Raw genomic sequence first — 27999 nt, 5'->3', positions numbered from 1 at the left:
ATACGATACATCGACCGAATTGGTTCGATGTCCAACAAAATTGGATTCCCCTTCAAAATGGGAGAGTTTTAGAAGAGAAATGATGCAGGTCTTTGAGAACGCTGCCTCGACCCCCTCAAAGAAACCTTAGAATAGCCAGACCCCTGTCGCTCCACAGGACGACACAGGGAAGTCGGGAACTACGGCGGTAAAACCCAGTAGTACCCATAAAACTCGAGTCGACAAATCGTTGAGAGATCCTCGATGATCGAGTGTTTCTCCGATCCTTCATAAAAAGCAGAAGTTGTCGAAGTTGAGTACAACTTTGTCGACGCCATCGGCACTGACAGCTTCGACAACGAAGCCTATATTATCCTCAACGCCCTTATCGAAGGCTTTGTCAAGTGTGTCGAAGGTTCCTTCGACCCCTTCGAAGAAAACACCTATTCCTCCGACGTAAAATCAGGAGGAAGAGAGAAGGTTTATACCTTTACCCAAGTCAGATTTTTTTAAGTCCATGTCTTCAATTTTTAAAGAATCTGGCTCAGATAATGAAGATCTCACTCCTTTTGGAGTAAAATATGGCACTAGACAAGTTAACTAAAATGAGACACCTATATGAAACTCTGCATTCTGCTAGTGGTGTTGACACATCACCTGAATTGGAGTTTGCTGCACCTGATCCTGCAGAACATGCAGACTCAGGGTACAGGAATTTGATGAGTAGGGTGATAGAATATATGGGTTGGGGAAGAGCCTCCCTACTTTTGATCAAGATGATATGACGGACATTATAGTTCGGGGACCCCAGAAAGATCCAGTTCTCCCTTTCCATAGGGCGCTCCAAAGGACAGTTGAAAGGAACTGGGAAAAAACTGATAGCATTGCTGCAGTAGACAGCAATCTTCCAAAGAAGTACAGAACTTCTACTTCTGATCCAGAATACCTAATAGACATCCTACTCCAGAAAGTCTGGTTATTCAGGCTGCTACTGCTTCCAGTCAGACAGCATACCCAACCATACCTCCGGAGAGGGAGGATAAGAAGGTTGATGCTTGGGCTCGTAAAGGTTTTACTTCAGGTAGCATGGCCTTGAAATCAACCAATGTCACCTGTACCCTGGCCAGGTTCACACATACCCTGTGGGAATGCATTTTGGAGGTGGCTGTACATATTACAGAAGGCGAGGAAAGGGAAGGCTTCCTGAATATAGTCAACGACGGGAAGGAGGCATTGGAGGAATGTCTCCAGTCTGGGCTGGATACTGCTGACAGTATTAGCAGATCCATGGCATCAAGCACAGTGCTACGCAGATTTGCGTGGTTGATAAAGTCGGTGTTTGCACCAGATGTGCAGACCAGACTTCTCAACATGCCCTTTGATGGCTTGAGGCTGTTTGGTAGTAAGGCTGATGAGAGCCTAGAAAAACTACAGACTTCAAAAGCGGCAGCTAAATCCCTTAGTTCCTCCATGCGACAGCCTCAGAAACCCTATTCGGTCTCATTTTCCTGGAGGGGTCGCCCTTTTCTATACTGCTCTTCTGTTGGTAGAGGAAGAGGACAGGCTTTTCAAAGGGACAAAAGGAATGTCACTCTTGGTGGACGAGGAAAGACTACAAAGCCATCATCAGGAAAGGCATCTATGCCCTCAGCCGCTCCTGCAGCCGCCTCCAAATCACTCTGAGGTCTTCTCATACAAAACACCAGTGGGAGGCAGAATCTCTCAGCATCTGAAAGAATGGCGGGGCATTACTTCAGATGCTTGGGCATTGGAAACAGTAGCTCCAGGTTACTGCCTTCCCTTCCTAAAAAGACCTCACGATCATCCACAGGGAGCCAGCTCTACCAAAATTACAGACCCGCTCCTTTTGCAGGAAATTTTAACCCTGCTAGAGAAAGGTGCAATAGAACATGTATCTGTAGCGGAGAGGAACAAGGGTTGGTACTCCACTTATTTTCTCATCCCAAAGAAGGACGGAGGACTGAGACCCATTTTTGACTTAAGAAAATTGAACAAGTTCCTCAGGAAGGACAAGTTCAAGATGGTAACCCTTTCTCAGATCCTTCAGGCTCTCCAACTCCAAGACTGGTTGGTATCATTGGACCTTCAGGATGCTTATTTTCATGTGCCAATCATTCCCAACACAGAAAGTACCTGAGGTTCGCAGTTGGCAGTTCTCACTATCAGTTTCGAGTTCTGCCTTTCGGGCTGACCTGCGCTCTGAGGGTTTTCACCAAGCTAATGGCGATAGTGGCAGCGAGTCTTAGGAGAAGGGGGATTCTCGTCTACCCCTATCTGGACGACTGGCTGATCAGAGCACATTCTCCAGAACAAGCTCGGGAACATCTACCGTTCACCTGCCACTTCCTCCACAACCTGGGCTTCTTCCTCAATTTCAAGAAGTCCCACATGATACCATCCCAACAACTCCAGTTTATCGGAGCAGTCTTGGAAACTTCCTCGGGCAAAGCCTCGCCGCCCGAGGTAAGAGCTCTCCACATCCAGCAGATGGTAACAAAATTCCAGAAAGCCCAGCATCTGCTGGCCTTCGATTTTCTGAGCTTGCTCGGCCTCATGGCATCCTGCATCTTTCTGGTGCCAGAGGCCAGACTAAGAATGAGATCCCTCCAATGGGCCCTCAGAACTCAGTGGTCCCAATTCTCATGGAAAATGTCAGATCTTCTGCAAGTCCCGAGCGCAGTGGCTCAGGATCTGCATTGGTGTGCTTGCAACGACAACATCCTCAAAGGAGAATCTTTTTAGCAACCATGGCCGGAGATAACAGTAGTGACGGACGCCTCACTCACGGGGTGGGGAGCTCATACCAACGATCTGACAATCAGCGGACGTTGGTCTCCATCGGAGTCCAAACTACACATCAACCTATTGGAGCTGAGGGCAATCAGACCAGCGCTGAAGGCCTTCCTGCCCTCCGTACAGGGAAAGAATGTCCTGATAATGACAGACAACACAGTGGCCATGTACTACCTCAACAAAAGAGGAGGCGTAGGATCACTACCTCTGTGCAGAGAGGCGATGCAGCTCTGGTTCTGGGCAATACAAGAAGGAATCTCTCTATCGGCAGTTCAGCTAGCCGGAGAGCAGAACACAGCGGCAGACGCTCTGAGCAGGCAGAGCACAGTCTCCCATGAGTGGGAGTTAGCTCAGGAAGTCCTTCTGGAGATCTTTGCCCTTTGGGAAACCCCTCAAGTAGATCTGTTCGCAACCACGGTAAACTGGAAGTGCGATCAGTATTGCTCAAGGGAATTCTCAAGAGGAGCTCTAGGAGACGCATTCGTAGTGGATTGGGTTTTTCCCCTGCTGTATGCATTTCCTCCAGTCCCCGTGATTCCTCAAGTAATCAGGAGGATAAGAAAGTTCAGAAAAACCATGATCTTAATTGCCCCAGACTTGGCCAGGAGGACATGGTACCCGAACCTTCTGGACATGTCCATCTGCCCTCCAGTACGTCTTCCACAAAGATAGGATCTTCTTTCGCAAGAGGAAGGTCGTGTTCTCCATCCAGAGGTCAAGACACTCAACCTTCACGCATGGTTTCTGAGAGGTTGAGATACAAGGATTGGGATCTTCCGGGTGACGTAATGGAGATTTTGCTTTCGGCCAGGAGGCCAGCAACAAAATCCTTGTACCGGTGTTGTTGGAACAAGTTCAGTAACTGGTGCAAAGATAGGGATGTGGACCCTTTTCAATGTAGCACGCCAATGGTGCTTTCTTTCCTATTACATCTAGCCAATCTGGGGCTCCAGATCGGGACAATCAAAGGATATCTTGCTGCGCATTTTTAAGCGCTCCTCGGAAGAGGTTTCTTACTTTAAAATACCATTAATAATTGTAACGCTCACCTTGTATCCACGGGGACGTCACTCAGCCTGTTCGGACCTCTTACGACCTCAAACCCTTCCATGGAGTCTACTCGACTGGAGACTGGGCCTTGTTTTCTTAGAAAGTGTGCTCTCCGTCCTGCTTTCAGCGCAGGGGCGCGTTGATTGATGCAGGCTCATTGCTGCCTAGTTACTTCACTGGCAAGAGTCCGACAGGTACGTATAATGAGTGTTTTGAACAGTTCTCTAACTTCGTTCCTTTCCTTCCTTAGATGATGGTCGTCGTCCAGGGATGGCAACGTGCTGCTGAGATGAGTAGCGCGATGCGCGATGCGACCCTTTCGTATTTGTATTGAAATTAGTTATTTTTCTGTGTCTTTTAGGTGCTGCAACGTTTTCAGCGTGGATGCCGGTTATGAAGAAGAAATGCGGTGAGTAAGCGCGGTATGCAGCGCCTCTAGATGTTTCCACGCTAACCTGGAGTGTCTTTTCCCTCTTGCAGATGGATGAGAAGTTCCGGAGACAGAGTTCCCCTAAAGTGGCTAAATTCAGGTAAGCGTTTGAAGCCTTTTTGCTGTTCTTTTCCCTTTTCCTTAGGAAGCCGCGTGCCGGGATGGGATTACACCGCCGAAGATGCCCGCAGAACAGAAGGAGCGATGAATGATGGGCAGAAGCACCGCAAGGTAAGACTGTTCCTAACGGTGTTCTTGTTCTTGCAGGAGCTGAGCGCAGAAGAAAGATGCGGGCCTACTGGAGACCGATCCGAACACGGTGAGTGTCACGCTGCAGGTGCAGAAAACACAAAGCATGTTTCTCAGCCTGGTCGTGGCTTAAATAGTCTCTGGGTATCCCAGGTGTCTCTGGGCTGAACCACACCCAAAAGACTAGACTGCACATGCAGTTCTGGGAACCGAAATATGTGGGGGCATCCATCTTGTCACCATCAATACACTACAAGTCCAATCCCCAATGTTATCCTATGGGAGTGAGTGAGTCTGGTGCCACAAGCGCCAAGTCTGACTCCAAGTGGGTCTTTGGAGGGATGGAGAGGCCCTTGAGGGCCATGTAGGTGATCGTGGCCTGGCTCCAGCCTGACATCTTGGAGGGCTGGGGACATGAGGGGCAGGAATCATGACAATAGGAAAGGATTTGCAAATGTATATCCACCAATACCATTTCATGTTCTAACTTGGGATTTAAACTTAGTTCTTAAATTCCTAACATGTATACCATTTCGGCCTCTGCACTCCTGTCATTGAGGCTTTTAACACAAAAAACTGTCCTTCTGGTGGCATTAACATCCGCCTGCAGGGTTAGTGAACTACAGGCTCACTCATGTAAACCTCCATATACCATATTTTACAAGGACAAGGTAGTTCTGAAGGTTAAACCATCTTTCTTATCGAAAGTAGTTTCCGACTTCCATTTGTCACAGAAAATTGTTTTACCAACATTCTATCCTCCTCCTCATTTGGGAAAAGAAGAGGAGAGATTACATAGACTGGACCCCAAGAGGGCCCTCAGCATTTACATTTCAAGAATGACAAAATTACGTCAAGATGACCAACTCTTTGTAGGTTACACAGGTCGCAAATTGGGGTTAGCGGTGACAAAACAAACTATATCCCGCTGGATCATTCTAGTTATATTGGAATGCTACAGATTAGCAGGAAAAGACCCACCGGATGGGCTACGTGCTCACTCCACTAGGGGAATGGCTACTTCTGCGGCTTTGAAGAGGGGATTCCGTGCAAAAGATATTTGCACAGCTGCAACATGGGCATCAATGCATACTTTTATCAAGCATTACTGCTTAGATATCTCCTCCTCCAATGAGGGGCTATTTGCCAGAGTGGTACTTCACTCTGTCCATGAAAACAAGAACTAGCACTCCCACCTCCAAATTGATCACTGCTATGGGAGTCTATCACAAGATGAGGAATACGTGGGAGGACACAATCCATTCGAAGAACAAGTTACTTACCAACTGTAACGTTCTTTCGCCTGGATGTTCCTCCCACTTATTCCTCATCGACCCTCCCAGCCTACCCCATAGTACAGTTTATGTTCTCTTACAATTTCCTCTCACGATGGGCCTCTCAGTCACAGCACACGCCTGGATGTTCCACAAGTATTTCCTCGAAAAAACAGAACTGAAGCCCACGGGTGCAGCTCGAGCTACTTATACCATCAGTGACATTGACACGGTACGGAGCCCCTCGAGGGACAATCAACGCCACGGCCTCGAGCACAGCGCCCTCTACTGAAAAAACAATTCCGAAGCAGCAAAGCTGGCGTTAACGAGTTATCACAAGATGAGGAATACTTGGGAGGAACATCCAGTCGAAAGAACGTTACAGTTGGTAAGTAACTTGTTCTTCTCAATCATCTAGCTCACAGCGGTTCCCAGACTGTATTCCATTCCGCCCCTCAGAGTTATCACTACGCGTTTTGGGAATCTCATCCTTAACTTTATTAATTTGTATAGCGCTGCAAACAGGCCCACAGGCAGTAGCGTCTGGTGTACTTCCGTAATAAATAATACAACTTGTATAAATGTATGGTCCTTAATTAAATTCAGGGCCCCCCCCAAAAAAAAACTTCCTAAAACAGAAAAAACTGAATGAGAGGTGGGGGTCTCAGAAACCCTCCCCCATCCATTCCGAGTCAATGCACGCACACTTCCTGGTTGTATTTTGGCGCGGCTGCTTTGGGCACAGGGCCCTGGCCACAGGGCACCCGTGCGGGAATGCCACCAGTGAACTGTAGCCCTTGAAACCAGCCCAGACTAAAACCCATTAGCACTCCATTTTGTGTGCCCTCCAACTCCATTTTCTTTTCTCATAATGGCAGGCCAGCCATGAAACTGGAACGCAGGACTCCAGCTCTCCCCTCAAGACGCGCACAGCGAGCAAGCTACTCCCCCCACCTTCTCCCCTCTGTTATCCCTGCGACCGTCCGGTTCTCATGGGAGACTGGCCGTGCAAATGAAACAAACTTTGCACTGTATCTTCTGTCTTCCGTCTTACCTCAGTGACCCGACTACGGCCCAGCTCAAGGCATTGCTGCAGAGAGTCGTTCATCTCTTTAAACCTGACCCCACCATCCAGACCCAGGCCATAAAGAATACCACCCCCATATCCTTTGAACATGCTTGAACAACTGATAATGACCCTTGAGTATGTAGTTCACGCTTTATTATAAAAAAGCAAAAGTCCTTTTTATATTCACCCAATTAGAATGGGTTATTCATGAACTGTTTCATTGCATGCAGAGTATTGAGATAATTATAGTATATAATAGTTTTGTTGCATGAAATATGTACAAACAAAGCACTGCCATCAGGTCTCATTTGTATAAATGTGAAGAATACTAAAGTGAATATGATGTTTGATAGAACTAGATTGTAATAACAAAATGCACAAAGTAACATACCACTGCACATGCCAGCACAAAACGACCTCCTTTTTGACCTCAATGTAAATATATCCGCAGAATCGTGTAACAGCAACCTAGCATTCATGGACCACGAACAGCGTGACCGCATTGTGATAACACGTGTTAGGGCCTACATGTAAGAATTTGGCAATGGAATGGTTGATCCAGTATGGAAAATAACATCCATAGCATACACAAGTTACCGCTGTGAGTTTTATAACGATGAAGGCACTTAGCCATATAGTAATGATAACATGCCTCTAGATGGTCAAATTACAACGCAATAATTATGTGCTAAACACCTTATGTAAAAAACTTCTTGGGAGATCCCGTCCACCCATGTAACACAGGACAGCACCTTGAAGGTGTTTCGATTACTCCGCCCACCCCTCATTGTGCCATAAAAGACTAGGAGACTTTTAATGATGGTATTTAGACAGCATGCCTCTAACCTCCGCAGCAAAATTTATGACCATTGTGGTATGTGCCTTTTTGTGACCCAACCTTTCAATGTGTAATCTAGCCCTTAAATCTAATACCCTCTTTGTTGTGTACCAGATGGACATTCCAGACCACACAATCGTCTCAAGGCCTCAACCCCTTAACAGTATATCTTATTGTATACTAACACATTGCTAAACTGTCCATCAGTAGATCTAACACCAGGCTCAAGAAATGCACTGTGACCTATGCCCAATGATAACTAATGTAAATTTGAGAAATGTCTTTCCTTTGGTGTTAAGGTTTTCAGGTCATAGAATTTGCAGAACATGATTTATTTATTTGCATTTTTAAAGCGCACACACAGCCCGCAGGCATCGAGGCGCTGTTACAGGAAGAGTTTTTTTTTGTTGCGTAATAGTTTTTTTTTGTTTGTCTTAGTTGCGTATTTATAATGTGCTTAAACACCCAGAGGTTTCTAATCGCGGATCCAGGGGATCGAACCTGTGCTGCTTCGTGTCGTCTTGATTCCAAGGCGAACACGTTGGCGCTGAGCTATCCTCCCGGGATGATAGACTGTAGTACTGGATGAATGGGTATGTGTGGCCACAAGAGCAAATGTTAAGTAACAAACAATATGTCTCATCCTGAAAGCTGCCCGACACCGCATGCCGACCCGATGAGCCCAGCTGACCGATTGACCTCAAAAGCATCATCACAGCACCACGTGAATTTGCACCAATCACAGCGCACCAAGCCTATGGCACCTATATGTGCCAGTCCCTAGTGACCAATCCCAACTCATCATGTGCCCCCTAGGCCTCCCCTCTCCTGGATGACCCAAAAGCTGTATAAAATCGATTTATAACATGTTTTCGGCAGAGCGCTCTCGGTGTGAGCAGAGTAGATTTTGCTTACCCTACTTTAGATAAAAGATTTTGATTTCACACGCACTTGGTCCTGGTCTCATTCCCTTCGGGGGTGGGTCCTATTTGACTCTAATTGCGAGAGTTAAATGTATTTTTAAGGGCTTCTCACTTTAAAAACTCACAACCTTCAACTACCTGTATCAATTCTTGGTAAGTAAATCTTTGTCACTCCCCAATGTTTGTCAGTCTTCCTTTACATAATCAAAACCTACAAAAGAGGACATTTCCATTCATCTACATTTGCTCAGAGACCACAATCTGATTCTTATTACATTACATTGCATTTATAATGCACGCTATAGGCCCGCAGGCATGAAGGCGCGGACGAGTTGTACATAAAATTCATAAAGGGACATCCAGATATAGAAATATCTGAATCAGGAAGACAGAGGAGTCTAGCTGAAGAGGCTGTTATGGTTACGGTAGAAAGCTCAGCTCATGGTAGTCAAGATCATAAGAAAACAGCAACGTTTTCAGGTCTTTCTTGAAGGCTTGAAGGGAGTTATGGCTGCACATATATTCCGGCAGTTTATTCCACAAAATAGGAGCTTTTAAGAAGAAAGCTCCATTTTCGGCTTTTGGAGTTTTGCATCTAGGTTGCACTAAAAGATTTTGCTTCCCAGACCTCAATATTCTGGTGTTGATTTTATCCTTGATATAACACTGCAGATATGGAGGCATGATTTGTAGTTTGCATTTAAATGTTATAACCAGGACTCTAAATGTAATCCTCGATTCGATGGGTAACCAGTGAGGTGAGCACCTGGCGTCTGGCTGCCTAGATAGTCCAAGAAGACTATGACGGCCCAGTTCTGTACCACTTGCAGCCTATGCAATTCTTGCTGGCTAATGCCCAGCAGTAGGCTGCAGCAATTATCAATTTTAGCGCCAATTATTGCTCGAGCAATAGTTTCACCACTTTCCTGGTAGATCATAGGTCTCAAGTGCGGTAACAGTTTAACATAATAGACTGATCCGGAAACAACTGTTGTAACGTGTGCCTTCATTTTTAATGTCTGGTCTAGAGTCACTCCGTGAATTTTAGTTTTGGATAGGGGCGTTATAATATCGTCTCCCAATTTAAAGTAGCCATAAGCTTGATTGAGTTTACTCAGGGCATAAGAGCTGCCTACAATCATAAATTCTGTCTTGCTCTGGTTGAGGGCAAGGTAGTTGTCCAGCATCCACTTTTCAATTAGGGAAACAATTCTATTCACTTCTTGCTCATCCTTCTCGTGGTGCCCGTTTAGGGGATAACACATTGAGTGTCATCTGCATAGTTTGAAAACACGACCCCCACCTCTTCTAACATAAAGAAGAAGGGGGCCATGAAGAGATTATATAGACACAGCGAGGTGCTGGCGCCTTGTGGGAGGCCATATAATACAGGTAATGGTGTTGCTTCAGTTAAATCAGAGCACACTCTGCTGCTTCTATGCTCGAGAAAGGAGGTAATCCAAGATTCCACAGTATCAGAGAAATTAGTAACCTCCCTTAGTCTGGGGATGAGGATGGTATGTTCGATTAAATAGAAAGCCGCAGATTGATCTAAAGAGATGACAAGGGACAACCCACTCTTGTCTATCTGGGCTAGGAGTTTAGATTTCAGCTCCAAAAGTGAGGTCTCTGTACCATATTGTTTCCTAAAACCCGACTGATGAGAGTGGAGGATGGGATGTTGATCCAGATGCTCCGCAATCTGACTATAGGCAACCCAATCAAGTATCTTAAGTAGAAATGGCGTGTTAGATATGGGCCAATAGTTGAGTGGGTTATCCCTAGCCAGCCCAGGTTTCTTAAGAATGTGAGTAACCATTCTTAATTTTAACTCGTCAGGAATCTTTCCCTCCTTCACATAGGCATTTATGAAAATGCACACTGCTTTGAGAAGTCGTTTGGTGCATGTTTTGATGATCATAGATGAACATGCATCACCTCTGCAATGAGAGGATTTAATCCGTTCAATGATTTTAGTTAGTTGATTCTCTGATATTGGATGAAAATTGAACTGAGGGACTGCAGGATCACGAGTATCGTGTTTAGTTGATTCCATGATGGCAGAAGTAGTTAGCATCAACTTTTTTTCAAGCATTGCTGTCCGAATTGTGTGCAACTTATTGTGTAATCCATCTTGACTAAGTTGTCACCATTGTTTGTCATTTTTTGCAAGGGGGCCTGAAGGAGCCGGCGTAATCTCCTGTTCCTTCAGGATCTTGAATATTTCTCTGGTATCTGACTTAGCATTACTAATGCGATTGTTATGGAAAAAATGTTGAGCTTCTAGATTAGTATTTTTATAGTCTTTTTCTATATTCTTATAGCTAGCTAAAAGATCTGGATTAGATTCCTGTTTCCAAGCAAAAACTGATTCAATAGACGCATTTTTTTTTTATTCTAGGTTCTTCAGAGAACCAGGCCTTACTTTTATTCTCTTCTCTATTTACCTTTTTTAACTTTAACGGAGTAAGTTTCTCTGAAATGCTGACCAAGTTATTAATGAGGAGGGCAGCCATGTCCTGTAAGCACATTTCTGTTCGAAAGTTCAAAGCATGGGTTGGATATTTTCGACCGTAATGCATTTTAAATTCTGCAGCATAAGGCTAGGTTGTTTTTTCATGTTATCAATGGGAACGGCACTTTTAATAAAAAGTGCATAAAAAAGTGTTCAGACCAGGGACAGGGACTGGTGCTAACATCGCTACAGGTAGTATTAAAAATCGCTAACCAGTCAAGAGTATGACCCAATTCATGGGTGGGAGTTAGCATATGCTCTATGAATTCCAGGTTGTCTAAGGATTGTTGAAACTCCTTAGCCGACAGATCAGAGTCAACGCCTAACCAGTAATTGAAATCACCCAAAATTATGAATTGAGAAGCTGGTTTCAACTTAGGCAATAGATAGGTACTGATGGCCTCTGCTAAGTTTGATGTTATAGATGGTGGGAGGTAAATTATAATGACATTGATTGTAGACTCTGCATTCATCCCTATTTTAATATGAATGTAGTCAATGCCATCAAGCATGAATCCTGAGGTTTCCCATACAGAGATGGATGCCTTCAAAATGAAGGCTACCCCTCTTCCTCTTCCTTCAATTCTGTCTCTTCGAATCATCGTGTAGCCTGTTGGTATAGCTAAATTGAGAGACAGGGAGGAAGTGCTAGAGCCCCAAGTCTCTGTCAGTGCGCAGAGTTCGAGATTATTAGTCTCGATAAAGTTACAGATCTCTGTCACATGTTTGACTAGGGAGTGGGTATTTAGAGCGTATAACACAGCTCTGAAACTGGTTTGATGATCTGAGTATGGGATAATATGGGCAAAATTGTTTTTTCCATGTCATGAAGTGTTGCAGCGCCGGAAATGGCCGGAAAGTGTTGGGTAATTGTTTGTGTTTGATTGAAGTTTAAGCTGCTTAATGAGAGTGCACTAACATTAGGGGTGTTACTTGTTGTGGTGAGTGCTTTAATAGTCTGGTCTGACCTTTGTGCATCCAATGAAGACACTTGTTTCTGTATTGTTGGGGAGCAGTTATACAAAATGTCTAATGAATTGGAGACCGATTCAGTTTGCGTATGTGATGCACCTACCTTGTGGTCTGAACGTGAGTCAATTCTAAACTACTTACCTTCCTCCTTGAAGGCTATCAATATCAATAGTATGTACTCCACTTCCCTTCTATTCGGATTTCCAATATGCTATCCCCATTATAAAGCAAAACACCAGGATTTAACATAACTTACAAACCTTCACCTTTTCCCCAGAATCCCAGCTCTTCCCCCATTTTAAACTATCATGTTGTATCCCCCCACTGTTAAGCAAGCTTTCCAGCAAAGATATATAACCTTTCTCCCCAGTGTGTGCACTCATACTGCAGTGGACGCCAAATCAGAACCTCTCTGACTCTGTTTTATACTTTCCAAAATGGCCAACCTTACAGTGGCCTCTACCTATTAATGACCCCATGACAAACAAATTCTACGAGATTCTATTGCTCTAGAGTAGCACTTAGTCATCACCTTATTTTTGTGCCCAGCACACGCATTTCCCGCAGAACTCGTCAATTCAGTGTTGTGGTCAGTGTTATACCAAAATAAAACCGCTATGAGTTAGATGATTGAAAATTGAATTATTAATTTGCTCTTTCTGGTTTGTATTGGAAGGTCTTGAGATGGGAGTTTATGCATCACAATTATATTTTTTATTAGGTAAAAGAAAAGATAATCTTGTTACAAAAAATTGAATTTTTGTATAATAGGTTGAATATTTTTTGTTCAGATTTGAGAAGGAAAAACTGAATTATATGTAAAAAGTTTGTGTTTATAAATAATCTTGTTTAAAGAAATCTATAAAGACACAATTTTTTTTTTTATAAAGCATTTGTATGATTTATGTTATGTATCAGTTTAAATGACTCTCTGAATTTGTGAACATTAGGAAGGGTTTTATTGACCCGATTATAGGGCGCTTGGGATCCCCCTCTGACAGGGGGAGATTTTGTATATTTCATATACTACTTATTTTACCACCTTAGGAAGCTGAGAAAGATTCTTCTTTCAGTAGTTCATGTGTTTCACAAGCCTCTATTTTCCTAGGAGAGATGATTACATGGTGCCTTAGGGAAATGAATAAATCTGTGCTCTCCAATGAGAGGCGAGACTCTTTCTCCTCATGACAAGAGTCAGAGCTCGACTCGCTCTCCCAGGTAGGGTAATTGTGAAGATTTTCTGAGGTTATATCTCCATTAGGTGGTTTCCCTGGATAACCTCCACCTCTCTCTTTATATATCTTACTGGCGGAGGTCTGCCACAGGGTTTCATACCTTCGGTATCCTACCAACTCACCCCTATTAATCTGAACAGCTCTATGTGAAAAACTCAAGATAATACATTTTATCTCTTGGCCAGAAGATAGAAGAGTAGTATCTTAACCTGCTTTTTATAGAATGGCTTCCTAGTGCCACAAATATGATAGAATTCATGAAGCAATTTAGATAGAAATCTAAGCAGACTATGGTTTTATCTCTGCCCTGAACCACATTTTCTCAGGGGAGAAAAGTTGATAACTATTCCCTTCCACTGTTTCTCTTCTCAGAACAATGCCCTATGTGGTTAAAGGCTGGAATATTATAGCCAAGGTAGGGCTCAGGTTTTTATGAACTAGACTGGTTCCTGTTTTGAGGGCAGAAGTTGGTCTACTCGGAAGATTAAAACCCTTTTGACTCACTGAAAGTGATAAAGGAATTGAGGTTTTGATTAGTGGATCTTGTGAACTCTTGAGTCTCCCAGTTTGTGTCAAATAGGCCAGATCCCACTCCTGTCAACACATGTAAGGTTGTAGAAGTAGGTGACTGGCATGCAGGTGCCACATTTATGGTTAAAGACTTTTATTGTACCAACATAAAAGAGAAAAGCTAATCTGGCCCTATTTCTAAGAGGGGTTTCTCTGCCTGAACCAAATACTAAGGATTCTGTCAGAATGTCCGCCAAAAACAAATGGTCCACTGTCCTGTGTCAAAACATATTTCCTTCCCTTACACTCTAAACTGTACTAAGTAATCGGTTGAGCTTCCTGGTCCAGAAGAATTGATCCCTTCTACTGGATGATCCATCAACGTTCACTTTCAGATGATGCAAAAGGAAAAGTTCTTCAAAAAGGTCCAAATTTAAAAGTCTCAAAAGTATTCTTGGTTGACACTCCACCAATGCACATGGAAAAATAAAGTTTCATATCTCCACAGTTTTAGGAGGATGTCTCCCTCTCCCCTATCCTTCCTCAGGTATCAGAATACTTCTTGCAGTGCCAGGAATGTCAACTTCCTTCTCCATTTCTTTACTGGGCAGTTTACAACATCAGGGGGAATGACTCCCTTGCCCTGGTCTTTCTTGGGCGTCTCACAATGCCAAGGAAATGACTCCCTTCTCTTGGCTTCTCACACAATGTTCACCAACACCAGGATGGGACAATTCCCCTTCCCTTGCTTTTCTCCGACTCTTCACAGGGCCAAGAGAATGACTCTCGTGGCTTCTCTTACCGTGTTTATCAACACCAGGATGGATGGCTCTCTTCCCCTGCCCTCTCTCATGCTTTTCACAGTAGGCAAAATGTCCATTCTCTCTGTCAGCATCCTAGACCTTAGGTTCTCGGCTTCTTTAACTTCTCAGGTTTCTCAACCACTTTCTTGGGGCCCTGGCACCTCCCCTGCCGCTGCCCTGATGTGCCTTTCCTTGTGGTCCGTGTAGGTCATTGTTCTCTCTGGACACCTGTGATCTGCTGCAGGTCTTTCCATCTCTCTGCGTATCTCTTTGGTCTGCAGCTGCTCCGCAGGGGAATCCTTTTTCTGGCTGGCATAGCTCCGGCTTCCCATGCTTGCCAGACATTAGGGGCGCTAGGAGCGTTTTCCTCTCGGTTCTATGGATGGTCCTTCAACACAAGACCTGTCTCACGCTGGCTTGCTCCCGTCTCATCGTCCCGGTCTGCCTTCTCTATCTTCCCTCAACCATGCTGGCTCCTGCAGTTCCTCCAGGGAGTGCTCAACAATGATGTGACTCCTTCCTCAGTTTTTATCTTTGTGCAATGTCCATATAGACTGAAATTCTTACTGTGGTTCTGCGGTGCAATCTCCATAGCTGCGTACATATTCCACGTCTCAGTACCAGTTTGATCGCTCCAATTTGGGTTGGCTGGACTCTTCCTAGTTTTCCAATATACTTCAGTCAAATGGTCCCTGCTCTTCCTCATCTCGGTGGTTCTGATAAGGGCTGGATTATCCGGTTTACACATATATATGGATGTGTGGGGGACTAATATATTGTGTTCTGAGAATGAGGATGGAATGTCTTTTTTACATACTGCATTCCCTACGAAGAGGAAAGAGATGAGGCGTCCCTATGATATCCTCCGATTGAGTATCACTTCATTGGGGGCTATTGGTAGTGGCCTCACCTTCCTGGCCTCATGGAAAGGGACTCCCCTTAGAGTAGAAGTGACGAAGATTCATCACAGTGAGCATTTTTTGTGAATAAGTTAACTTGTAAGTTTGTAATCAAGGGTGAATGCTAAGTTCTTTGTTGATTGTGAGAGGGTGGGTTGAGAAAATAGATTAATGGGTCATGTGAAAGGAAGGCCGATTTGGGGGTTCTGTCCTACATTGACAATGGTTTTCTCTTTCTAGGTGTTGTTAACAGGCATTTTGTAGTTTTATTGTTTGCAGTATTGGAGTCATCCTCAAATATCAGCTAACTTTTATAAATATAGTTGGGGAAAGATTAGTATAATGGAGCAGGAGAGAGAGGCTGACACGGGCTGACATTTTTCGCAGATATGTATTGAGATGTTGAAGCAAAAAACCTGTCTGGCCCTATCACTATGAGAGGTTTCCCTGCTTAAACCAAAACTATAAGAACTGTCAGAATGTCTGTCAAACAAATAGTCACCATCCTGGGTCCAAACCTATCTCTAGCCCGTACACTCTACAACTAAGTATATCCAATAACACAAAGGTTCTCCCACCAGGGGAATAACTCCCTTCTCCTGGTGGATGCAGAGAGTTCTTCTTGAAAATTGTCCAAAAAGTTCTCAAGCCAGGAGGAATGACTCCCTTTCCCTGATGTCGATATCTTATTCCACAAAAATACACACAAAGGAAATAGATCCCGATCCAGGAGAATGATTCCTATCTCGTGGATTGAGTATGGACTTCCACATCCTTTCACAGGGCCTGGAGATAGCTCTCTTCTTCTTCTGATGCCCTCCGGTTCACCTTTTATGTTGCATTCAATAGAGTTTGCCATTCTTTCCAAGTATAGGCAAACTTCCACTCTTTATTATTGCTAGTCTCTTTATCTGGGTGCCAGGCCATTTTCACACTTCCTTTGTTGGGGTTCCATACCCTTCTATTGCGTTTAGTAGGCTTTACTCCCCACTGAATTGAGGAAGGTTTTCTCCCTGACTCAATTATTTATTGTTAGGGTTTTGACCCTTCTCTGGGGATCAGTGGTTTTGGGTTTATAACTGATGTGAAGACGTTTTTCCTTGAATGAACACTTTGTACACTTCACTTCCCTTAACATTGGGGTCCTTGACCCTTCTCTTATAGGTAGTGGGCTTATGCCTGCCACTATGATGAGGATGGTCTCCTCTGTTGCTTATCTAGACTTGGAAAATGTAAACAGCAAAAAGCATGCTGGCCACTAGTTTTTAATCTAAGGTTTTTTTACCCATGTCTCTGTCTGCTCTTTATTTTCCCCCCACCCATGGCCATGACCATGGTATGTATTGACAATTTCTATGTATGTAAATGTTACAGATAAAATACATTGGTCTAATTGATTCTATGTGATTACTGTACAATTATCAACCTTGAAAAAGACCCAGTGTCGTAACACTTTTGGCTGAACTGTCCTGTCAAGTGTGCAATAATAATTTAAGCTTTGTGCTGATAAACTTTATGATTAAAGAAATCATAATTTCTACCGGGGCTAGCGCAAACAACTAGCACCACTCTGTTAGTATGCAGTGGGCTTATTGGTACGGCCACTGGGACAAGGAAGAATTCCTTGGATGCAGTATTCTTGATAGCAGGGGTTCTCAACCCTTCTTTGGTCGTCAGTGGGCTTATTGGTACAGCCATTGGGACGAGTAAGAGGAGCTGTGCTAAACGTTGGAGTTTTCGGGGTTCCCTTTCGGGTTAATACTGTGGTTACCAAGGGGTTGAGGGGAGTTAACCTTAGCCGCTTTCCTTGTGCCGCTGCGTCCCCTCCGGGTCTCCCGTACCACCCTTTACCTTAATTTGAGTGTAGGGTTGTCGTTGGGGCTTCCACGGACAGCAGCCATCCATCTTGCTTCTGCAGGCTGTTGGGTTGCGATTCCACAGACAGCTTTCCTCTGCTTGCCTTCCCTCGGGCCAGTTGCACAGGCCTGCTCCTGTGGTCCTGCCTGGAAGTTAACACGGCAGACTGCTGGCATCCTCCCTACTCTCCTTCTCAGAGAAACGAGCTTGAAACTCCTTCATCGGACCAGCCCTGCACTCCTAACCTATCCCAACTGGGGTTGACACATTACATAGTCCATTGTTAGCTTTTAAACAATGTAGCAAGTTCTCATTCGACTCATTGTGTAAGTCCTTTTCTCTCTCCTGGTCCCAACTATCATGTCTCTGCGAGCTACCTCGTACCAGTACTATACCTCGTACTCATACTATAATTTGTAATCTTCATGTTTCCCTGGTTCTCTTTCCTTGTTCTACTTGTGATCATGCTGAGGTGTTCCGTATTATAGTAGTACATGGGTCTTCTGTCTGAAAAGAGGTTAGGAGAGGAAACAGGAGCTAGAGTATGTATTGATGCAATGGTGTTTACCGGGCCACAACCCAGGTGGTTGTCCTTGTCCACAGGAGGGGAGTTGCTGCCCATAAGGTCGATCCGCATTGAGCCACCCCAATAGGAAATATTGGGTAGCAGCCGCACCTCCCTAGCCTCGTGGAAAGGGGCTCCACTCTGGGGAGAAGTGACAAGAGTAGGTGAATTGTCACAGGAGGCATTGATAAGGTTTTTTTTTTAATTGATGCCAGGCAGGGAAAACGGAGTGTGGATGGGGCTTCATCTTATTGATAGTCTTAGCGATCTCTGACTCATATGTAGGACAGCGGTTATTCAAGAAGGTGGTTCCTTGTTTGTTTTAGTCTTCAGTTGGAATAAAGATCACATTATTTGATGGAGAAATTTGGATAGTTACAATTTTTTGCAAAAAAACTGCTATATAATTGGGGAGTTTCTGGGAGGGAGTAATTTTACAAGTAATTTGAGGTAGATTAGTGAGTTCTTTACAGATTGGAAAGAGTTCTCTAGCTTTATTTTAGTGTCCCAAATATTTTAGTGGGCCAGAATGCTGGCTTTGTAATATTGCTAGCCAATATCCCTACCATGTCTATGGCACACCGTCTCATCTTCCTGGTTCTAGAAGTCCTCCACTTACCTTTGAGATTCCTGCCTTCTCTTTAAGTTATACCATTTATTGGCACATTACTTCTCAGGTTTGATCTAGTGTGTCCCTAACTTATTGCCTGATTGCTTGGAAGACTGCATCAGGGCAGCCCATTGTCATCATGTCCGTAGGGTGTTAGAAAATAATTTCATTAAGTTTACCCTTTTGATATTCCTCAGGGGTCTCCATACACATTTTAGCAGTTTTCATTAACCGTTTGCATCAGAATGATTACGGAATGCTTTCTCAGGTTAACAAGTACTGATAAATCCAGAATAGTTCTGCTGTGATCAGGAAAGTGATTGAGATATTCTAGGAGAATATCTGAGTGCACAGGAACATCATGACAAAGCATAAAGATTTTTTTTTCTCCCCCCTCTTCATCCTTGTTTTCTTTGTCAAGTAATTCATTTACAGACCCACCCTGCTCCTGAATCACGATCCGTACCTTTACCACATTCAATTATTATTTGTATTGTTATCATTTGTAACATTTTTTCTACTGCTTTTGTTTGACTGCGGGGGTCTGCGTCCTTCTCCAGACCTCCCTTGTGTGATTCCTGGGCAACTATCCCAACAGTCATTGGTTTTTACTGGTTTAGATCATTTTGTAGGAGCAGGGCCATAAACGTTTAGCCTTTTTTGCTCCTCTAGAGCTACAATCTATGCAAAATGTTATGAATATCTCATTCTTTCTTCGACTTCTAGGAACCCATTCAATTCTTGTTGGAGTGCATCTATCTTTTACCTCGTTTACTTCATGTAACATAAGTGAGGGTTTTCCAGCATTGGATCTTTCATAGATTCACATGCTGGTTGAATATTGACATGCTGTTTGAATATCCCCTGCCACCTTGCTTGGAATCTTCAGTAACAATAAAGCAGTTTTCATTTAAATTTGAAACTGCAGTCACTTTAGTGTCAGTTTGGATCATATTTCCCCACAGCCAATAGGCAGAGACTCCCTTAGCTCCACCACTGGAGGCCATGTTCAGATTTTTTATCACACGTTTAAGTGTTGGGAGCCCACTAAAGTTCTTCTCTTCATTCCACGTTCTACATACTTTTTTCTACGATTTCCATTGAGTTTTGGATGTTTCTGGAACGCCTGTTGAGTTATTTCCTACTGTGGTGGTTGGGAGGGTTTTTACATCCATGGTGCTATCCTACGTTGGACAAACCTTTATTACCTCAGGTATGAGGCCTGTTAAAGACTGCCTCTTCACCCACCATGACTGATCCAAAGCCTATGACAAGCCTTTTCAAGGCATATTCCACCTGCCACATGAATAATATCTATGTGGAAGACTAGCATACAGAGTGTATCCACTGCCAGTACCCAGAACACAGCATCAACTTGTGTTCAATTTGTCAATCCTTTTTGAATAAGACTCTCCATGACCGACACAGAGGTTTGGTGACTTGGCTTAATGAGGGTACTGCAGCCTCTGACTCTGATTCCGTTTGGAGCCATGCTTTGCTCTGTCATTGCAGACCCCAAGGGCATTCTCTCTCTTCTAAGAGAAGTCGAGACCCCACAAGGAGGCATCCCATGGGAAGAGGGTGAAGAAGGAGCATACCACCGACGCTCAGACTGCCCAGGAAAAGGGAGTCTATGTACCCAAGCTGTTACAAGAGGTGAGGGCTTCATCAACTGCTCCCTCAATGACGCCATAAGCATCTGTGACACATTGATCCCCTTAAAACGACAACTGCATATACGCTCTCCTTATTGATGGCTACGATGCACAGCAGATATTCATCCGTCCCATCTACATGCTCGTCAACCTCTCCATTGATGGCCTCATTGGCAACTCCATCGAAGTCTCTGTCCACCCTTCCATTGACAACATCGATGAGGGGCAAGGTATCCAGCTTGTCAACGACTAAAAAGCCTCAGTCGATGACAGTTACCACCATGTCACCCACAAGAACCTCTGCTGCCTCTTCGCCTCCTGACACCCACCAATGAGCCCCATATGTTTGTTCCAGCTCTCCTTGATGCAAACTACCTCTGTTTACACTGGCTCCTTATATTCCCCCTTGCAAAATGCTCTAAAATAGAATTACAACAGAGTCGCTCTCCCTCCCTCCTTCAAAGAAGGAAATACTGCTATGGAAGTCTATCAAAGATGCGGAAACCATGGGAGGACATAATCCACCCATGGTAATATTCTTTCTGATAGATGTTCTTCCCACAGACTTTCCAGCGCCCTCCCATCCTAGCCCTTAAAAGGGGTGCCTTTGCTCTTTTCAAGTCACTCCTCCATTGCCCTGCTGTCTATGATGATTACAATTTCAATCTATTTCTTTTAAGACTATGAAACACAATTCCCCAAGTGGCTGAGCATGGGAAAAATGGGGAACACTGAGGTCACGGGCGCGGTGCCAGCTATTTGTATCAACATCGACGATATGTCCTTCAGATGCTATTGCCCTTGACATCATGAAGGACATCTCCCCTGAGATGCTGTGTGAGATTACGGGAGCAGTTAATAACTCATGCCAGACAGGCAACTACCCTTCTGAACTTAAGGCTGCCACTGTGATTACTTTACTTAAGAAACCCTTGTTTGACCCACTGACCCCAGGTGCCTTTGAACTATCATCCTATTTCACTACTACCGTTTCTTATGAAACCTCTTGTGTCATTGGTCTCTCCCATGCTGTTGTCCTATATGGAATAGACTGGGCATCTCAATCCTTCCCAATCTGGTTTTAGGCCTGGTCGGGGGGCAGAGAGTGTTCTGGTCTTCGTTTTTGACAAGATGGCTAGGCTGGTTGATGCAGGAGGGGTTGGGGCCCTGATTTTATTTGATCAGTCAGCAGCATTTGACACCGTGGACCACACCATCCTGCTTGACCGCCTGGCTCAGGTCGGAATTTCTGGCCAGGTGCCCACCTGGTGTACCTTTTTCCTGGTGAGAGAAAGTCTTTCACTCCCTTTGTTTCTCTCTACTTCTTTTTCTCTTCTTTATGGTGTCCCGCAAGGCTCCACCTTGTCTCCTATTCTCTTCAATATTTATATCTGGCCTCTTGTGTGTCTCATCTGCTCCTTTGGTGTCAGGTGCTATTCATATGCCGACGACACTCTTACCCTGATAAATTTAGATCTTGATCAGGCTGAGGTGTCGTGCCTGCGGCGGTGCCTGGCATCTGTGGGGGATTGGATGAACCGCAATTGGTTGAAGTTGAATGGAGACAAGACGGAGGTGCTGGTGGTGGGTTATCCTCCCGATCATTCACTCTGTCTTCCTTCTGGCCTTCTTCTTTGGGTTCCCTTCCTGTACCAGCCGAAACGATGATGAATTTGGGTGTAATAGTCTCTCCCTCGCTTTCCATGGAGTTACAAGTCGCAGCTGTCTGCAAAGTGGGGCACTTTCATCTCCGAATCCTGAGAAAGGTACTCCTGCTGATACCTTCTCATTTACATACTCCTGTAGTTGCTGCCCTTTATTTGTCTCAACCAAAGGGCTTAATACATCGGTTTCAACACCTGCAAAATATGGCTGACCTGGTCGCCTCTGGCTCCCCTTATGCGGCCCATATATCACCTGTGCTGCGTTATCTGCACTGGTTGCCGGTTGCTCAACGCATTACCTTCAAGGCCCTCTGCTTGGTGCACCGTGCCCTGCATGATCAAGGTGCTGATTTCTCCACGATAAGTTCTCCAGCTACTTTCCCACGCTGCCTTTACGTTCTGCTACTGCAGGCCTCCTTTATTTCGACGCTCTCACATTGGTGGGCAAGCTTTCTCTGTCACTTCGGCTCGACTATGGAATAGCCTGCTGCTGATTCTCAAAAATTCATCAAATCACTTTACCTTTAGAAAGGCGCTGAAAACGTACCTGTTTTAGGATTGTCATTGTAGTCAATGCTGATCCTTCTCCTTTCAGCACCATGATGCCCTCGGGTGAACGAGCGCTTAATAAGATAACATAACATAACTTAACATTATATCTATGATGATGTATCTGTGGGAGAAGCATCCATCAGAAAAAACCTTATCAGGGCTAAGTCATTTGTTCTTCCATGTTATGCACCACGCATTTGGTGCCCATTGATCCAGCCACCTTTGACCAGCTGTGATGAGGTAGTGTATGTCATGGAAATCCATGGTAATTTCCCACACACAAGTGTCAATGATGTGATGCACTGAAAACCTGATCAGGCATATGTGTATGTGATGGAGGGAACATAAGTCTTGCATTGCCTCAGGTTCATATTGGACCTTCAATGCTGCTTACTTATCTATTTGCACGGAGAGTACTCATGTGCATGCAGTGGCAGTATTTCCAGATGTCTCCAAGGAGTGGGCTCATTTGGAACATGCACTTTGCATGAGTTCTACTATGTGTCCTTATTCCACTGGCTACAGGGACCTTTTGATTACTATTGGGAATAAAAACACAGACATGCTCTCACGTGCAGTACTATTAGGTAATTTTGCATAGTTCCCCTGTATGGAGAGGGCAGTAATATTGATCTGAAATTAGGTACTTCGGAAGCAATACAGATCAAAGAAGCAGTCCCTCTTCTGGGTATATTTGCAATTGTTAGGTGGTTCAGTGACTGGGGATAATCTTAGTAGTAGGCCAGAAGATTGAGGAATCTGCCTAATAAATGGACTTGGCATGGACATGAATCATCAACATAAAGTGGAACTGATACCCTTACAGGATACTACATACATCCTATCTGAACCTACCCAAGAGATCCTCACAGTTGAGATGGTTTGTGGTAGGTGATGGTCTGTCCATAATTGTGAGGTGCTCATTCCATGATCATTGTTTCTTTGTATCTGATCCAGGAGGAGTGATGAGCTGTCTGGGATGTTTGAGAGGAGAGCATTCCAGAGGAAGGCGACAAGGAATGGGAAGTGGGAACAGTGATGCTAGGGACAGAGAGGTTCGGGATGTAGGAGAAGCCAGTGCAAGAGGGAGAGGATAGGATCATGCAGGCACCTATGTGTGGAGGGTTTTTCATTGGTGCCATATGTGGATAACGAACAGGAATTTAGATGGGGGGATTGTGCAGGTTAATTGACAGATTGCAATTTGACTGTTGGTGACAGGTCTCCAGAGGCCAGCAGTGTTTGAAAGAATGTACACGGGATCTGGGTGTAATCAATAAGAGGGTGATAGCGGTAGCTACCTGAAGAGACACTTTCAGCCATGACAGGGGTTTAGATGTGGAGTATGCATTAGCCTTTGAGGTTCTCGCTGCAGACACTGGTGTCTGGGAGGAGTGAATTCATTGTGCTTCTGAAGGTGCAGTCGAAGAAGAGACCACCCAGCAGAGTGAAATGTTCTTGAAAGCTAGGGAGGTGATAGGCACAAAGAGAGAGATGGTCCACAGTGTCTAATGCTGGAAAAAGGTAAACCATTAGTCAAGGCATTGGTGTCATAGTGGAGTCGGTTTAAGTGGAGTGATTGCTCCTGAAGCCCAATTGCAGTGGGACATGGGTTGCGTTCACAAAAGGAGACAGTTTGCAAAGGTTGTGAAGTCAGGGATTCCTGAGATATGCAGAACATCTGTTAAGTCTGTGGGTAATCTGTCAGTCAGGAACATGTGGATGTAGTGTTTGTCTACTGGGCACAGCGTCAATTTGCAATCACAGAGTTTATTTCGGGTTGTTGAATCCATAAAACCATCACAGTTAAAACATTTCAATTCCCAGGCCCATTGGTTGCACTAATTTGTCCTAAATTCTGGATTGACCTGTTATCCAGGACACTGGTGGAGTTAATCCACTAAATTATAACCTTTGCTACCATTGCTTGAATAGAGTGGCAGGGCTATGCATAATCAACCATCTTGGAAGCACTGATGATGATGCAATCGCCCAAATTCCTGAGCTCAGGAAAGTCTTCATCTCGATTATTTGATTTATTCATTTTGTTTCAGGCATTTCACATGGCACAAATGTGGAGTACTACGTACCAAATGAAATTCGGTGCCAAGCAACTTTATCCATACATTTCAGCAACATATAAAAAATGAAGCTTTGGTTTGTGGATTATTGGCATATATTTTGAATATGGTTTGAATTGATCAGAACAGTAAGATTGCAATCAGGCATTTCCTTTATTTGTTTATGGATTATGTGCCTTGCATAAGGTGTTTGTTAACTTATTCCAATAAAGATGATGATGATGAAGTATATGTAAGTGGAGCACCTAACAATAGCATACTCTGTTTTCTATCTTTTATTTTAGGTAATGATTCCGAGTCTAGATGATATTCAACAAGCAATCAATCGAATAATTCAAATGGTCCTTGAAGTTAGTAGAGGTGTTGCACAATGGGGTCAGTCAAGAACAGCAGCAGAAGTTGCCAAGTCTGAGGAAGATGTTCCTACCAATGTAATAAACACTACAACCAGTACTGTACCTGGAAAAACAGGTAGAAAGGAAGAACATTAGATGAAATAGTGCTCTAATAATGTAAAGTTGACAGAATTATTGGAAATAAAAGCATGTAAAGCATGAATTTCATCTAAAGCTAAAACAAATGATAAGTCTGGGGTGGATTTAGTGGATTTATTTAAATAAAATTGTCCACCGAATCTTCTGGTAGGCCTGTATTACAATTATTGGATATTTTGGGGAAATCCAGTGAGCCCATTTAAACTTCATTTTGTTAGGAAATCACACATTTTTAAGTCAAATAATACAGCATTCCCCTCTGTATCTTTATCATGCCATAGAAGTATGTTTGAAAGCTACATACGATTTTACGTATATGGGAATTTAAATGAGAAGTGTCCTCACACATATTTTTTAAACAAACATTAAACTTTAAATAAAGCAAAGCACTATCAATTGTGAATGCCCAGAAAACCTTACACTATGAATATGTCACCTCTCTTGTTTCGTATTCATCTTTGGCATACTGCTTTGGCTACAAATATGGAAGCTTCTGAGGGTGCATGAATTTATTGTATGTAAAAGAAAGGGTAAATCAGGTGTTCCACCTCACAGCCACGAAGAAGTATGATGCAAAGGGTGAATTTGCCCACTGGTGGTCAGGTCATTCCCCCCCAGTACCATCTGGACCCCTCCTATCTATTTACCATCTCATCATGCCCTTGTCTGGTGAGTAGTGAATGGAATGGCATAGCCTGTGATTTTGTCACAGGCAAAAGGACCTACGGACTTCTGAGCAATGCTTAAGTACTCCTACGTGCTACCCTCTTTTGTCAATAATACTGGTTATTCATGCATCACCCGGTTTTTCCCCTTCCCCATTATTCAAAAGTACTTCAGCAGGTCGTCTTTCACCAGATCACTAAGTGCCTTGAGGATAATGGCTTTGGAGATCCACTCCAATCTGGCTTCTGTAGGCAACACTCCACAGAGACTGCATTAATGTATGTCTTCAACCTTCTCTCCAATGCTCGCCACTCCATACTCTCTTCTATACTCATCCTTCTCTTCTATACTCATCCTTTTTGACCTTTCTGCTGCTTTTGACACTGTTGACAACTCCTCTCTCCTCCTCACTCTCCAGGACATTGGGATTCGCAAATCTGCTCTTGCCTGGATCACCTCCTACCTGGAAGGTCGATCCTTTATAATCTCTCGGAACTCGAAAACCTCAGACTCCTAGGATAAGTCATTGGACCTCTACTATTCACCCTCTATACCATTTGCCTAGGAAGACTCATTTCATCCTTTGGCTTACAGTATCACCTTTTTTCTGATGACACTGAAATATGTTTGCCCCTTTCCATCCTTCACCCAAGTCATCTCGGACCAGTTTACAAACTGTATCACTGGATGGCTCTCTGTTGCCTCATGCTGAACTCTTCAAAAAAATGGAAGTCATCTTTCTCCTAGCTTTACTTACTTGCTAAAGGGGGAGCTCTCGGTGCATTCTCCCCCATCCTCCCTGCCTGACCCCACCACTGCCTCCAATGACGCTTAATGATGTAATTTTGCATATTATAATTATAACTCTTCTTTAGTTTTAAGCCCTCAGCCCTCTTTATTTAATGTTATCTTTGTAATTCACCTATATTATTATATACATTTTGTTTCTGTTTGTTTTGTTTTGTCCATGATATATGACCTAATATTTTTACACCGTCATAAACAGTCTCACTGCTTCTTCTCATCTTTATGCTATTGTACAGGCACCGTTTGTGGGAATGCTTTTGGCATCTGTAAATGTATTAGTGTAAGTAATTTGTGTTCGAAATTGACATCTCTTTTCTTCAAATAAATACAGATACAAATAAATACAAACACATAGGGTCGAGACCAGAGTCATTTGCAAAAAAACAACCCCATTATTTTAAGTGTCCCTGTAGCCAAAAGGGATAGGATTGGCCATGCCTTGCTGTTAATTATGACCCCCCCCCCAAAAAAGTCTGCCAATTATCTTTTTTGCACTGATGCACTAGTGGCTCTGTATTTTGAATTTGTTGTTGTTCTCCCTGCTTTATTTTTAATTATTCTTTCACAGCAACCCCAGTTGTTACAGCACATTTAATTTCTTCTCAAGTTGGTGTTGTGGGAATGCCCATCTTGACCTCAGGTTCCCTGCCACTCTTCTTTGCGGGCGTGGGGCCACAACAGAAGTGAGATGCCTTCATTGCATACGTGTCACATTCGCCCAGGACACTAAAGAACTGTTGACAGTGCTTGGGTGACGGGGGACTTTTTTTCTTGATATCCTTCCACCCATCTCAAGCAATTTGTTCAAAAGAAAGCCAAGAACATAGTTAGCGCTCACCTATTCAGCCAGGCACCATAGCATGGAGCCTCCTTTCCAAGGAGTATTACTGTCTTTAGGGGTTGCAGAGATCCAAAGGCAGTTAGCCAGTGCCACACTGGGGTTATTCCCGAGACCTATAGAGCAGCAGTGCCTTCTGGCCTTCGGGCTCTTTCATCGGGCCTGAGATTTGGACTCCGATGGTGTAGAGCCTACCCAAGGTTCACCAGAGGTTGATGCAGTCAGTACAGAGACTGACCCCGAGGGTCTGCTGGAGCCTAGGCCTTCAGATTTGATGCCGAAAACCAGTTTCCCATGAGTTTCTTCTGAGACACACAAAATGGGCGCCATAGTGGACGCTGAGGTAACACCATATCAGGTTGATCTCTATAAATCAGGGGTTTCTTGTTGCAGTTAGTGTAAAGACAGGAAGTGGGTGTCTGTGGTAAGACCCACTATGTGGTTGTGGTAGGGAAGCAGAGGCACCTATGCCAAGGTTTCCTGTGTACATTTACACACATTTACACACACGTTTAGAGCAGAGGGCAGTGCAACGGTCATGTTCCTTGACACAAACCAGAACGCTTGTTTTAATTTTTATCTACATGACTGCAAGCCATGGATAAAAGCCTCTGAAACAGAATGTATTTCTCTGAAGCCTTTCAAAAAAA

At 44.0% G+C, this 27999-nt stretch overlaps 1 protein-coding gene across 1 annotated transcript in view; it reads left to right on the top strand.

Moving 5' to 3' along the window:
• DNAH8 (dynein axonemal heavy chain 8) overlaps positions 1 to 27999 on the top strand; it is an 8835797-nt gene that overhangs the window by 3463466 nt on the left and 5344332 nt on the right. The window contains exon 26 of the mRNA XM_069608756.1: positions 24829 to 25015. Within this exon, the coding sequence (XP_069464857.1) occupies positions 24829 to 25015 (187 nt within the window). The remainder of the gene's footprint in view (positions 1 to 24828; positions 25016 to 27999) is intronic.

Source organism: Ambystoma mexicanum, chromosome 4q, assembly GCF_040938575.1.
Source record: "Ambystoma mexicanum isolate Mex_15411 chromosome 4q, UKY_AmexF1_1, whole genome shotgun sequence".
Taxonomy (NCBI): Eukaryota; Metazoa; Chordata; class Amphibia; order Caudata; family Ambystomatidae; genus Ambystoma; species Ambystoma mexicanum.
The sequence above is the reverse complement of the archived record's forward strand: the minus strand, read 5'-3'. Positions and strand labels throughout refer to the sequence as shown.